This window comes from Amia ocellicauda, chromosome 10 (assembly GCF_036373705.1).
Source record: "Amia ocellicauda isolate fAmiCal2 chromosome 10, fAmiCal2.hap1, whole genome shotgun sequence".
NCBI lineage: Eukaryota > Metazoa > Chordata > Actinopteri > Amiiformes > Amiidae > Amia > Amia ocellicauda.
Genome location: NC_089859.1, coordinates 2,546,709 through 2,560,028, shown reverse-complemented (window position 1 = coordinate 2,560,028; position 13,320 = coordinate 2,546,709). Strand labels below are relative to the sequence as shown.

Below are 13,320 nucleotides of genomic sequence, written 5' to 3'. Positions count from 1 at the left end.
TTTCAGGGGAACGAAAGGGACGAACAGCCCTCACAGGCAGACCGGGGCTCCGCGATGCCAGCACTGCCTTTGAAATCCTCTCTGTCTCGTGGCGTCGATAGCAAGAGAGACGTTGGCCACTGAACACAGGAGCCCATGGCTACTTCATATATCACACACAAGGGATTACTCGGTAGTGATTCAGATTAGGGGCAATTATTGTCACTTTATCATCAATAAAACTGTTTTCTAGGAGATTGTGATATGATAAAGTATATGTATTTATTCGTTCTGTTTGTCATAAACAATTAAAAATACTCTAGCGCACTGCGGCAATCCATTGATATAAACATATAAATAATCCATTGCCATGGTACTTTTAATATAATAGTACTTTTAATACTTTAAACATTTATTATGAATTTGCCACACAGTTGAAATTTTAATTCAAACCGCAGTGAGCAGCACTGAAGGCTGAAGACACTTGGTCCTCCTCCTGCCAATAACTCTAGCGCATTATTAATAAACATTAAACCAAAGCAATTAGCGTGTTTCTGTGCTCCTCAGACACGCTGTGGGCCTCCAGGCGCTCGGCTTTAATGAGTAACGCTTTCCACAGACACACAGGTATTATTTGACAGTGTTTAATCAAATGCAAAGAAACAGGTACACAAACAAAACCAATCGTGTGAACTCAGGACTACAGTACACATCTAATCAGGTCAGAACAACTGACGATGGACACGGTCAATTTACAGGTTTTTGAAAAGGGGTGTGTAACGAGAAACTCTACAGTTGTACACATTTTTGCATGAAAGTATCTAAACACACATGTAAAAAAGTGCAGGGACAGTCATTGTAGCGAAGTAGGTAGCACATTTGATAGCCAGGTTTCCCCGTGGTTTTAAAAACAACATGTATGTAAGTTTTTACAACCAATACAAGATAAAGAACCTATCGTGAAAGAATGACGTATCCAATAATTGTCTTCATGGTCTGAGTTCCTGTAAAAGTCTTAAAACCAGCTTTTCTCCTTTTTTTCACACTTGCTTTGAAGTAATAATTGAATTTATAACATACAAAAGCCTTCATTGTATCTTTATGAAGGAGTCCTTTTCTGTCAGCAATATATAAGATAAAAACATCCTATCTACCTCTATAGGTTTTGAAAAATGTTTTCCTGCTTTCAGATCATGTAACCAATTTATTATAGGATCTAGAGAAAAGTTATGAAACAGGACAGCATTTTATTTTGCTCATTTAACTCCACTAAAGAAAACTTTCTAAAGATACAGCAGTTTACAAAGTCCCATATATATATATATATATATATATATGTTTCTATATATATATAAAAGTAGGTAGCAAACCGTATGAAACTTTATTTACCAGTATAAAGCATTGACTTTAATGACAACATTACAATACCTATTATTTGTTAAGAGACAAATGTGTGCTTATATAATAAAAAAAAATTAAATGTCAAAAAATTCTACTTCATTCTAAGTTTTATTACAGTTAAACCATTTATTGCTACTTGCAGTTTTTTTGTTTTTGTAAAGGATGTAGTTACTTTGAAGCCTCCTTTTGTGCCATCATGTAGTTTGATACAATATACATTACTGAGGAAAGAAGTAAATCTTGGGGGAGAAATTCATATTTGAATCCAACAAAAATATAGTTAGGCACGTCTCAGTCTTTGTTAATGTATTTGTTTCTCGTGCTTAAGAACATGTACATGGCACTGGATATAGCATTTCAGATCTCGCAACACTTGCCGAAATGCAACATTTAAACAAAGCCCCTTTCTTCACGATGACTGTGTAGTAGTGACTTTTCAGGGGAAATTAAGCCATTCGGATTAACAGAAAATGCTTTGCAATCATTTAAATTGACCTCCGATATTTAGCTGTAGAATCATATGAATCATGATAACTTAATATTTTGCAGTGCTCTTATTATTGTTGTTTTTTAAAAAATGGGATTCCATCTTGAAAGATAGAAAAATGTTACAATCATAAAAGATGTATTGCTGTTTGTTGTATATCCTGACATATGTGTATATATAGTATATATATATATATGTATTTTATGTTTTGAATTAAATATATATATAATTTATATATATAGATAGATAGATAGATAGATAGATAGATAGATAGATAGATAGATAGATAGATAGATATATCAAATATATAAACTTTTCTTTTTCCAATTATGTCAGATTTACATTGTGACAAGCAAAGGAAATACAGGTATAATAACAACAATAATAATAATAATAGAGTAAGGTTGATTCCTTAATCCTTGGCATAGGTGTCTTCTAATTGCATTAGCAGATTAACTGCGCAGGTTAATGTGGCTAATTCTGCCGAGTTAAAGGGGTTTAACAGTCTGTTCAAGTTAAGTTAGAGTTAGTTCAGGTAATAATACAACTTCATGTGATATTATATTTCTTTGCTGTAAAATATTGTATTATTTCAAGCAAATTCTTCGATGGACAAAAATGGACAAAGCACCTGCAAAAGATTATTGCACATCATTCTTATCTGATACTGCAGTGTTTTTGGTAATGAAGGCCTGTTTATGTGTGCGTTGCTGTTGTGTAGATTTATGGGATTCCTAAACAAGCCCCAATTCTGCATCGCTGTCCTCGACCACATGTTCTTCAATCAAAACCATTTCCAATCAGTTATGGACAATACCTTCCTTTAACACAATACTCAGATTCTCAGTCAAACTGATCAGTTAATAAATAAATAAACCTAATTTTTATTCAAAATAAAAAATGCCTAAAGATTAAAAAAACAAAAACAATATATCCATATTTGTACTGAAGATAACTTCTCTAAGGTTACTCTTCAACCTGAACAGTCATCCTTTGAGGTTGAAGAATTAATTGAAGTTAACTTGAAAACGCCAAAGCAATATTTTACTGCTGTTGTGAATTATTTGGGTTCTTGCCATGAATTGAAAAAGTAAAAAACAAAAACATTATACTGAGTGTGACTGATTATGAAGCATTTTTTCACCGTTTCCATAAAGCACAGACTCAGTCCAAAGATACATTGATGCAACTCAACCCACTGTCTGTTTGACCATAAAGGCTGTATATGAAAGTATAGAAGCCAGCTTTCCCACTAAGGACCTAAACATTAGCATTAACATTCACATTTAATTGCAGCAATATTTAGTTTCACTGTAAATTATGTTTGAACTTGGAAATCTTCGTAAATATAAACTTGTGAGTGTCTGATTGTTTATTCGCTTTCATGTTAGCAAACAAAACTCATTATGTACACTGAACTTTTATTCAGGCATGCATTTATATACAGCTCTGGAAAAAATGAAGAGACCACTTAACATTGATTTCGAGTGGTCTCTTCATTTTTTCCAGAGCTGTATATAGTGCTCTTATTATATATATAAACAAGCAACCTTTAAACACTGAACAACAACAAGAAATGATTATTTGTAGCATGTAAAAAATTCAAAATAAAGCATTTATTGCTGGTGCAGAGAGACAGATGCCCCTTTGGCAGGATTATGCGAGAGTTTTTTTTTTTTTTTTTTTTTTTTAGGAAAAATGCACTTAACAGCTTTAAACGCTTAGTATTAGACAGCAGTACCGGTGAGCGCGACCCGATTCTGTACAATCAGCGTTTCTGGGGCAATAAGGAAATGTATGCCCTCAAAACATTCAAATAAAACTGTAGTTAGTAAAAAAAAAAAATCATAAAAAATGCTGGGAACTCTTAGTTTATTTACAAACAAATTACAGGCCAATTGTGGCCTATTATGTTTAAAATCTGTCAGTATCAGAGAAACCACAATGTTTTAAGAATAAACACATCTTTGTCAATATCAAGGTTAATGTATTGTGCATTAAACACCTATTAGAAAGTTCATCAGACGGACAGAAAGTTGTTTCGTCATGCAGATTCATTAGTAAAGGCTCAGTCTTAACCAACACTTAATCAACAGAAGCCGTGGCCATAGAGGACTTTGTTTAAAAAATGTAAATATGCATTAAAAAATGCTGCAAGCTTAAGAACAGAGAATACTAAAGACGAAAAGCCTTGATTTCGCCAGTTGGACCAGCGATTAGAGCGATCCGACAGCAACGATCTTTTTCTAAAAATGTTGTACGATTGTCAGCTTTCTTTTTGATCTCATGGTCATCACTATGGCCTTTGACAGCATTCACACACTTTGAACTTTCTGACATTTCTGCCACATTCAGTTTTTGCACCTTGTATTCTGTGCAGTTTTGCTTAAAAACATTATTTTTCCCCGACTGGATTTCAAGCTAAATCTCCAGACGGCCTCAACATTGCAGTCACACTATCCCAGTGGGTGGTTGTTTCGTCTAGCTGTGATGCGCTGTCTCTACATGTTTCTGCCACTGATGGTGAGTGTCTCCTAATCGTACGGATCTGTAAGCACTCGTGGGACGTTGGTGCAATGAATCACTATGTCTTCATAGTGCAGTCGATTAGTATAGTATAACCGTAGCCAGCGATTTCCTTCCCAACACGACTCGACCTCACAACAAACCGTTGATATTCTGTTGAAATTCTCTGGTCACTCAATGCTATTTTAAAGGATATTTAAAAATAATGTATATATAGTTGGTACACCATGTCTTTGCACCGTGAAATCAATGTGGTTGTTACCGGTTATCTTATTCAGTACAATTCTGTCTCGTCTCTCGATCATAATAGGAATATTGGTAACGGTTTGCAACTTCCACAGCCAAGCAGAGAACAGAAGCCACGTTTACAACAGAATCTCACAACTGCAGTGTGTTTTATTGTTTCGTTAACCATAAACCCTCCATCAGTTGCATGGACATCGATCAGCTTCGACACAATGCCATTCAAGCACTAGTATTTGTGCCTGTGGTTGATCCTGCAAATAGCCTTTCATTTAAGAATTTAATTAATGTATTTATGTATGTATTTATTACAGAGTCAGTGCAGAGACTGTACTACTACGGTCCATGTATTTGACATCTTTTTCCATGTCTGGAAGGAACACTAAGGTATGAATAAATGTTTAAAAATGATCTTGGAGGTATGTGAAAATACAGCTGTACCATTCTTGGATGACACTGCAGATCAACACTCGGAAAACACACACAGCTGCTTGAGAAAATAATCTAAATTATGTCAGATAAACACACTGAACTGCTATAATAATGTCATGTATTGAACGGTACATTCGAGCCATTAGAGTAACAGTAAATGGAAATGTACGGGACACTGGCATGTGGGAAGTGCCCTGTCGCAGAAACGCTGCACCAGCTGGAGACGGAGGGCCGTCAGATGATCGTGAGAAACGCTTCTACTTGTGGAACAGGATGGGCCGTGCCATTCCAGCGAGGATCTTTGGCACCTGCACTGAGATGATCTCCGAAATCATCTCGGGAAAGTTGACCCTGGTGGGGTGGGACTGGGCCTGGATGAACAGGTCGAAGGTAAACTGGTGGAGCTTCCTCACGATCTTTAAAGTGAAATAGAAAAAAACAAAAAAGGGAAGAGTCAGTATCAATGAGGACGTACATCTGATTGGCATGAGAGATCAATTAACTCATTTATTGTACGTTTCTTGCTTGTGCCCGATTTGAAAACTGCCATTGAGTATTACGTTTACATTTGAAGGGTTAAAGTCTTGATTGAATCAGGGCACAGCTCACAGATCATCTGTCTGTCTTAAGAAGCTTCTTAAAAAGACAATGTCATCTCAAGTAACAATATAACCATTCCTTCTTTTACCATGCGGGTTCTGTGAAGTATACCTTGTACAGAAAACACCAGGGAAAATGCTATACAGGATGTATAAAGAAATAGATTGTCCTGGATTAAATCAATTAATCTGTGTAAATGTTCTCCACCAAAATGAAACATTTGCCACAGCGATAATATATTCTGAAACACTACAATGCCCGTCTTCCTTTTGTTTGTCCTCTGTCAGAAGGTACCATTGGAGGAAACTGGTTCTCACCGGCTGAAGGGAGTCCATGAGCTTCGTCAGCTCGAAGAACCTCTGAGAGCAGTTCTCTGAGGTCTTCCTCCCGTAGCTGATGAGCCGGTCCAGTTCGTGAATGTAGTTCGTCCGCAGCTCATCGAAGAACTTCTGGCTTTTCAGACCTTCTACTGGAACTGAGACACAAAACACAACACAATCGCTTATTAACATGTCCGTCTCCGCACAGGAATGTTTAAATGTAGTCCTTTGGTCCACTATGTCTTATTTTCTGTCATCCCCTTCAGCTGAAGGACTCGGGTGATAAGACGGTAGTATTCACCCTGACCTTAAACGTTGAGTTAAATGTATTTCCTACGAGATAATACATTGAGATTGTGTAAGATTAACTGATTGTGCCTGTAGTTGCCAGTGTTACAGTAACAGCAGTAATGTATTCTAGCGTGCGCCGGACAAATTGAATCTATTTATTTATCCTGGAGGAAATCAGAGGTAAAAACAAGCATTTTAAATGGAAAGACCGTTCCTGGGAAGAATGTAGCTAATGTTCTTTTTTCCCCTCTGAACATTCCAGAAGCAAACAAGAAATAAATAAGAAATGTTGTTTACCTGAAAAAAAAGCAATAATGAGATTGAAGTAGAAAGCATTTTGATTATTTTCTCTTCTTCTTCTCTAAGAATGCATTGCCTCAGTAGATTTGGTCCTCCCTCTTTCTTCGCTCTGACTTCACTGTATTACATATTGTTTAAAAGCTAGTGCCAGGAAAGTCTGTCTGTGACGTAAAGGTTGTTGTTGATATCAGAACAAGCAATACAAATACTGCTCTAGAGTTGGATCACTTGATATATTACTGTTGATCCTGTGTCCTTTGACCTGCAGCGCATATAATTACAGCACCCTCTTGTTTATCATCTGAGTGGCTCATCCTTCTTAACCCTTCACACTCCAGCTCCCATCAATACATTTTTTTAGATGTCAGAGTCTACACACCTAAGGTTTAATATTTCGGTGTAGGAACATCGTAAACGGACAGGACTTGTCTTATGTGATCAACAAGGCTTTGCACGATTTATTGAGCATCGTGGTGTTGCGGTAGCCCCTCGAACTGGGAAGCTGTAACCTTATAAACATCAAGGAACACAGAGCGAGTGTCAGAGGGGGAGCTGCAGGTTTTATAACGTGGCTTGTTTTGGAAAGATCGAATGATCTCATAAAAAGACACAAAAGAAGTCTGGAGGCGCTCCAATAGCAACTGTTTCAGCTAAACAAGCAAAAGAGATGCAATTTCGAGAGTCTGACTGTGCCGAGGATATTGTCATCAGACGAGAAGTTGCCACCTGAGGAGATGATCCCCAGTTTGATTCCTAAGTACGTGATCACTTCTTCCATTGTAATAGTTGTAAATCGAGGGATATTGACAGGAATTATCTCTGTGGATAAATGAGGCTTTGTATTCGGAGTTTCAAGGGTGAAGTTATGTGTGGTTTTTGTGTTTTTTAGCTGTAGAAGTATGAAGATGCATTCAACTGGAAATTATGCACACGGTATCATTTCGATATTTGTTTTTTACATTTTTAGTTGGCTCCTTCTTGACAAAAGGGTCAACCATCAATACTGGTCGAATGCCGGGCTCACACCGAGATCTGATGTCTTATCGGGTCTGTCACAAACTGCAGTCTCACGAAGACTGTGTCTCGCCTGTGGGAGAAACATTCACTCACTGATGCTGAAGAGCAGCAGGGCTTTCATGCACAGGTACTCCTCCTGCGTGACCTGCAGCCACACGAACTCCTGCGCCAGGTGCTTCATGCGCACGCAGTGCTCGTACATGCTGGACATGTGCATCCGTTGGCTGCAGAGAAAGAGAGTTCTGTTAGAGAAACGTCTTAGGAGGACGAGTTTCTGAGCAAAGACACAATGCTACCTCTTATGGCCATTGCTACCATTGAGGACACCAAGGTTGTGTTTTTAACTGTTGTGCCTCTATTTTGAACCAGGCATTAGGTGAGGTGCCATCATTTAACTAATATACAGTATACATGCATTAAGTTAATTTAAAAGTCAACCCAGATTAGAGGCAGGGAACTCGGGACTGAAAATGAAAGAGTAGGTTTAAGCACACAACATGAACTGCCAGACGTTGGGATGAATACTGCATTAACAGACCACTAACAACTGGTTGCGTAAGCTGTCTGTTAAGTTAGGCAATTTGATATGAACATGCAAAATTGTTTCTACAATGCATTACCGCAGGTCTTTAAAATGTCTAACAAGACTAGTTCTGCAGCAGTAAAAACACAGAATTGCTGATTAGTGTTTGAATGTCACGTGAAAGACACTAGAAACTTTTGCTAATGAGCTGAGTGGCCAATGGCATGTTTTGTCGTATTCCACTTGTGTCATGGCATTATTCCCTCATGTGTTTTATTAAGGGCATTTTTTTTTTCATTTTACATTTTGCTGAACTTTAGAGACGTCTGCACGAGATCTATATGAGTCAATTCATACTTAGCATTTTTATTCAATACTGAATCGCAAATGTGCCTCACTGGCTTTCATTTACACATGCAGGAATATTTCTACTTAAAATAATAATAAATATCTATCCAGCACAGGGGTGAAAGATTTGTGCTACTAAAGGTCTACAAGGAGGTATCTAATTGTGGGAAATTAGATATAACTGTTCAGACAGAATGATATTAAAAGCCTCTAACTGTCTCAACGCATCTTGACAGAACCAATACATTTTCTGTGATAAGTAAAGTGAGAGCAAGTCAGATGTTAGATCAGAAATACAGAGCATATGATACTCAGTGATTGTATCCCAGAGTACCATGATCTTTTAAATGGTATTTGTTCCTTTTAATTACATTAGTTCTGGTAAGAGACAACAGATGGCATACGGATTATTTTCTTCTCTCTGAAGTATGTTCCTTTATTCAAATTGTTTTGTTACGGTCTGTGAATATGCAGAACCCTTTGAAGGGATATCCCGTGTGATCTTGAACTGCTCTTAGCTTTGAATACAGAAACCAAAAACATTTAAATGTGTTTGGAACCAGTGCCCAGATATCTTGTCACGAGAAATGCCAGTCCTGCACTGGTGTCAACCTTGAGGGAAAAGAAACCGAGGCATCAGTGACAAAATTAAATTCTCAGCACGGAAGAACGTGGATATCGTACAAGTGCACTTACTCGTTGAACACGAGGTCGGGGGCGAAGAACAGCATCCTGGCATTCACATTTTTATAGGACCGCCATCCCAATGCAAACACCATCACCCCCATCCACGCGTGCTGGATAACAGTCATCTGGTCGTCCACGTGTAAGTTGCGGAAACCTGCAGACCGATCCAAAGGGAGAGAGAAAGACAGAAAAGACAGTTTAATAAACTAAAAATGAACGCAACGCGCTTCAGCAACCATTCATAAGCAAGTTATGTGAAGCAACTCATAGAGAACTTTAACCTCTGTGGAAATGATGTGCTCAACTGATGGAAACGAGAAGAAAGGCAATGCTCAGCCATCTGCGACGGTTTCAAGTCCTCGACTCTGGTCTCCGGCATGCGATACCTTCTGCAGCGAGTGACTGCTTTCTCATCGTTAGTGTGGCGGGGTTGAGGGATCGCTAAACACAGACACCCCCTCTCCGCGGCCCCAGCTCAAATGTAAATCACAGGTACTCTCATTCTGCTGACCAAAATATGTATAAAGGTGCTTAAAGGATGAGTTAGACACATTATCTTGAATAGAAAGTGTTTGAAACCTAAAAACCGCCCGGCTTCTGTCTCACATGCTTCCTTTGTTGTATGTTTTTGTTGTTGCTGCTAAATAATTGTTTATTTGCTACACAAATCAGCAGCTACCTGATGTCTTTACAGAAGGACAATCTGTGAGTCCTGGAGATGAAAGCGATTCAACACTTTAAAATGCCTAGCAGAACGGCGGTCCATAAGCACACACAAACATGTAACCGTTAATAAGACTCTTGCTGGAGTCTCCTCTCAAGGAACTGACCAATGGTGGAATGGATCCGGTAGATTGTCTGTGATGTCACGAGTGATCTACAATCATGTCCAATGAGAGAGGCAGTAGGCACCATCTTGAGCCAATCAATTGTGTTGACAACCTCTGAGGCTGTCGTCAGTCTGTTTCGTACACAACTCTCTGTGTGGCCCCATCAACACACAATGCCACCCTTAAAGGTATAAGGTCTGCAAACTCACAATAATCCAATCTGCCCAATCTGGTCGTATTCATTGAATTCTTCCAGAAAGCAGGCAGCAGTTGCTCACAAACAGTTTCTGATTTTAAGATCGTGTGAAGAATCTGCCCACTAACACAAAGTTCAGACTAAGGGGTGTGAGATCCGAGCAACTGAGAGATGGATCAGAGAGTGTGTCATTCAGGTTATTCATGAAGCTCTGCCTATACGTGAGTGTTGCAGACACCACTTTGAATGTCTGACACTCAACCTGTTCGCTTGCACGGTGGTTTGTGACATCTGAATCTTTCCCGTGTGAAGTAGGGAAGCCAGTAGTTGCAATGAAATCCCAGTGTGAGGTGACAGTGGCTGTCTTGGGAGGTCAGATTTTGGGCAACAGATGATCTCTTTTATTGGACTAAAGCAGATGTAAATACAACTAAACACACAGAGTGCAAATCACAGCCCTTCGTAGCTCCGGTTGGGACGGAGTGAGTGCTTTATTGTAGATCTGGTATCTCGGCAACACAGAATCAACGTTTGCTCTCTTGCTTCACATACACAACTCTACACACTTTTATAACTGCCGAAAGAATCCCTTCCTGAGCTTCTACCTGTTCCTCACTAGTGAAGGCAATTAACCCAGAGGTGACTATTAATTCCAACACTAAACTGATATGGCCGATGTGCATGAGAGTACAGAGAGTTATCAACGCCTAACTAAACAATCAGGGTACAGAGAAACTGATGACTAAAGCAGGACTATACTGATCTTTGAGGGAAATCTCTGAAACCTAACAGTGTCTTTCAGTCATGCGATATAACTATGGACATATCCAATGCAACCTTCCTCTGACTTCTAGATTTGATCGTACCTGGAAGGCCCTTCGCCCACTTGACCACTTTGACCAGCTGGCGCTCTCCCAGTTCATTCAGGCTGGTCAGCAGGCAGGCTGCAGAATCGGGCTGCCCATTGTCGTGGCCGGCGTTCACCACCTCCGGCTCGATGGTCTCCAGGATGTTCAGGAATGCTGGCTGGGTGTGAAAGCTGATGCTGGGCTTCGGAGACAAGCACTGGATTGTGTCAGTGTGGTTCTTGTTCCCCGCTTCTTCTGGGCCCTTCAACTGCCCGATCTTCTTCAGCTTGCGAGCTGGATTCCGACGAGAGAGAGACAGAGAGAGTGAGAGAAAGTTAATTACGCAAGGAAACGTCCACGCTATCCGCCATGTCGGCACAGAAACCCAGATTCTACCAAAAGCTATAACTAATTTTTAACAAGCTCCCTCCCTTTTAATAAATACCTATTGACAAGGCAAACTGGAGCCATTGAAACAATCTGATGCTGTTTCCCAAGAACTTTACCTTTTAAGATCTCATTCAGAATTTATTTTGCCAAATCAGATATGCATGGTTAATGTTCACCCAGAAGAGATTCATGAGTTTCTTTAGTCAACCAGACTTGATTTGGACATCAGGTTTCCTTCAGGTTATCAATAGAACTGATTGTAATGTGTTTTTTGCAGTCAATAACCCAATACCAAAACCTCACTCAAGTAAATAGTCCTTAATTACACTTAAACACGGGCTTCAGTGAAACCAAAAATCACTTGCTTTGACTACCGAGAATAAAGCATTCTGGGTACGAATTTATTTATTTATACATGCAAGTTAAATTGACAAAAATGCCAGCACACCTGTATTCCCTCTATTCTAAATTAATTATGGCAACGTTTTGCATAACAAATACCGCTGACACGGAGCTCAAAACAACAAACGTCAACAATACAATAGCTTGTGATATTAGTATTAGTATTAGTGGTTTGCAGAGTTCAGTCCATTCCACAAAACAAATGTCATGTTAGAGTCAAACAAGTCCACACAGCACCAATACAGAACTCTCAGTATGTATAGCCGGATAATAACGTGTTCCAGCTTCACCATCCAGCTCCAGTCTGTTTGGAGTGGAAGCTGCCAGCCTTCCCTTATCAATCAATATAAAATGAAGTTAAGTAATTGGAAGGTCATCAAGGGATGCTTGTGGGTCATTAACATCCCCTTTCAGCATACACTTTGTAAAACTAAGATCTGCATTTATACACACTCAGTGGGCCACACGTTAAAGTAGCTATTTGAAAATGTCCAAAGAGTAGTCAGACTTCAAAAGTTATGTCCATCTCCAAGCCCTGCTCCTTCCTTTCACAGAGACACACACACAGGACATACTGTGATCACATGGCAATGTAATGAGATATCTGTCATCAAACTAGATTTTAAACTTGTACACTCTAACTATAGTATATGGGCATGTGCTGTTGAGGAACTGACTGAGGAATAACTTGTACTTCACTGTATTTCTGCACTTTGTTTGCACTTAGGTTGTAAGTCGCCCTGGATAAGGGCGTCTGCCAAGAAATAAAAATAATAATAATAATAACAGCAACACAGGACATTTTCTGGCAATGGTTTCCTTGGGATCTGTGGATCAGTTGCAGAGCGCTGAGTTAAATTTGGTCCTGAGAGAAGCTGGGTTGATAGCCGCCCTCGTGCTGCTCTGGGAAACCCGAGCTGGCCGGTGCTCGAGTGAACATGTCACATTTCGGCACAGCAATGTGAAAAAGTTGACGCCTAACCTATTTCCAGCAGTGATGGCAAACGACTGAAATAAATATCACATTAATAAACCTATAGCTCGTATATCACTTCTAAACAGTGCCACTACTCAGCAGCTGTTTTAAAAGACATAAAATAGTAGCTAATTGAAGAAGCAACACCTTCTGCAAACAAGTAACAGGATTGAATGATAAATATACCCTAAAATGAAGTACCAATAATAAATATGGTTTCATTCTTGTTTTTTAAAATCAATTAATGAGCCCAAGGCCTGGACTGTCATACAGTGGGAGTTTATGGTACAGTATGGTAATAAAAGCTTTGACAACCAAAAAAAGTGTTTTAAATATCCAGTCCTTGATGGTGTATTATTTTTATTGACAATATTAATTCATACTGCCATGGTAGTTTCTGCTGGAGAATACTAATTGTGTTGCCACCTCCTTATACATATATACTCATATAGATTCAAGATGTGCGTGAACAAGGTGTAACACATCCAACCAGTTTCCCTGCGCTATCCAGGCGTTACAGATGT

The 13,320-nt window shown here is 39.1% G+C and overlaps 1 protein-coding gene across 1 annotated transcript in view; it reads right to left on the bottom strand.

Moving 5' to 3' along the window:
* Window positions 1–607: 607 nt before the first annotated feature.
* The window catches only part of ar (androgen receptor), a 59,188-nt gene continuing 46,475 nt past the window's right edge, over window positions 608–13,320 (bottom strand). The window contains exons 4-8 of the mRNA XM_066714723.1: window positions 11,047–11,322; window positions 9,164–9,308; window positions 7,690–7,820; window positions 5,986–6,143; window positions 608–5,484 (exon numbers count right to left, since the gene is read on the bottom strand). Of these exons, the coding sequence (XP_066570820.1) occupies window positions 5,326–5,484; window positions 5,986–6,143; window positions 7,690–7,820; window positions 9,164–9,308; window positions 11,047–11,322 (869 nt within the window). The 3' untranslated portion in view covers window positions 608–5,325. The remainder of the gene's footprint in view (window positions 5,485–5,985; window positions 6,144–7,689; window positions 7,821–9,163; window positions 9,309–11,046; window positions 11,323–13,320) is intronic.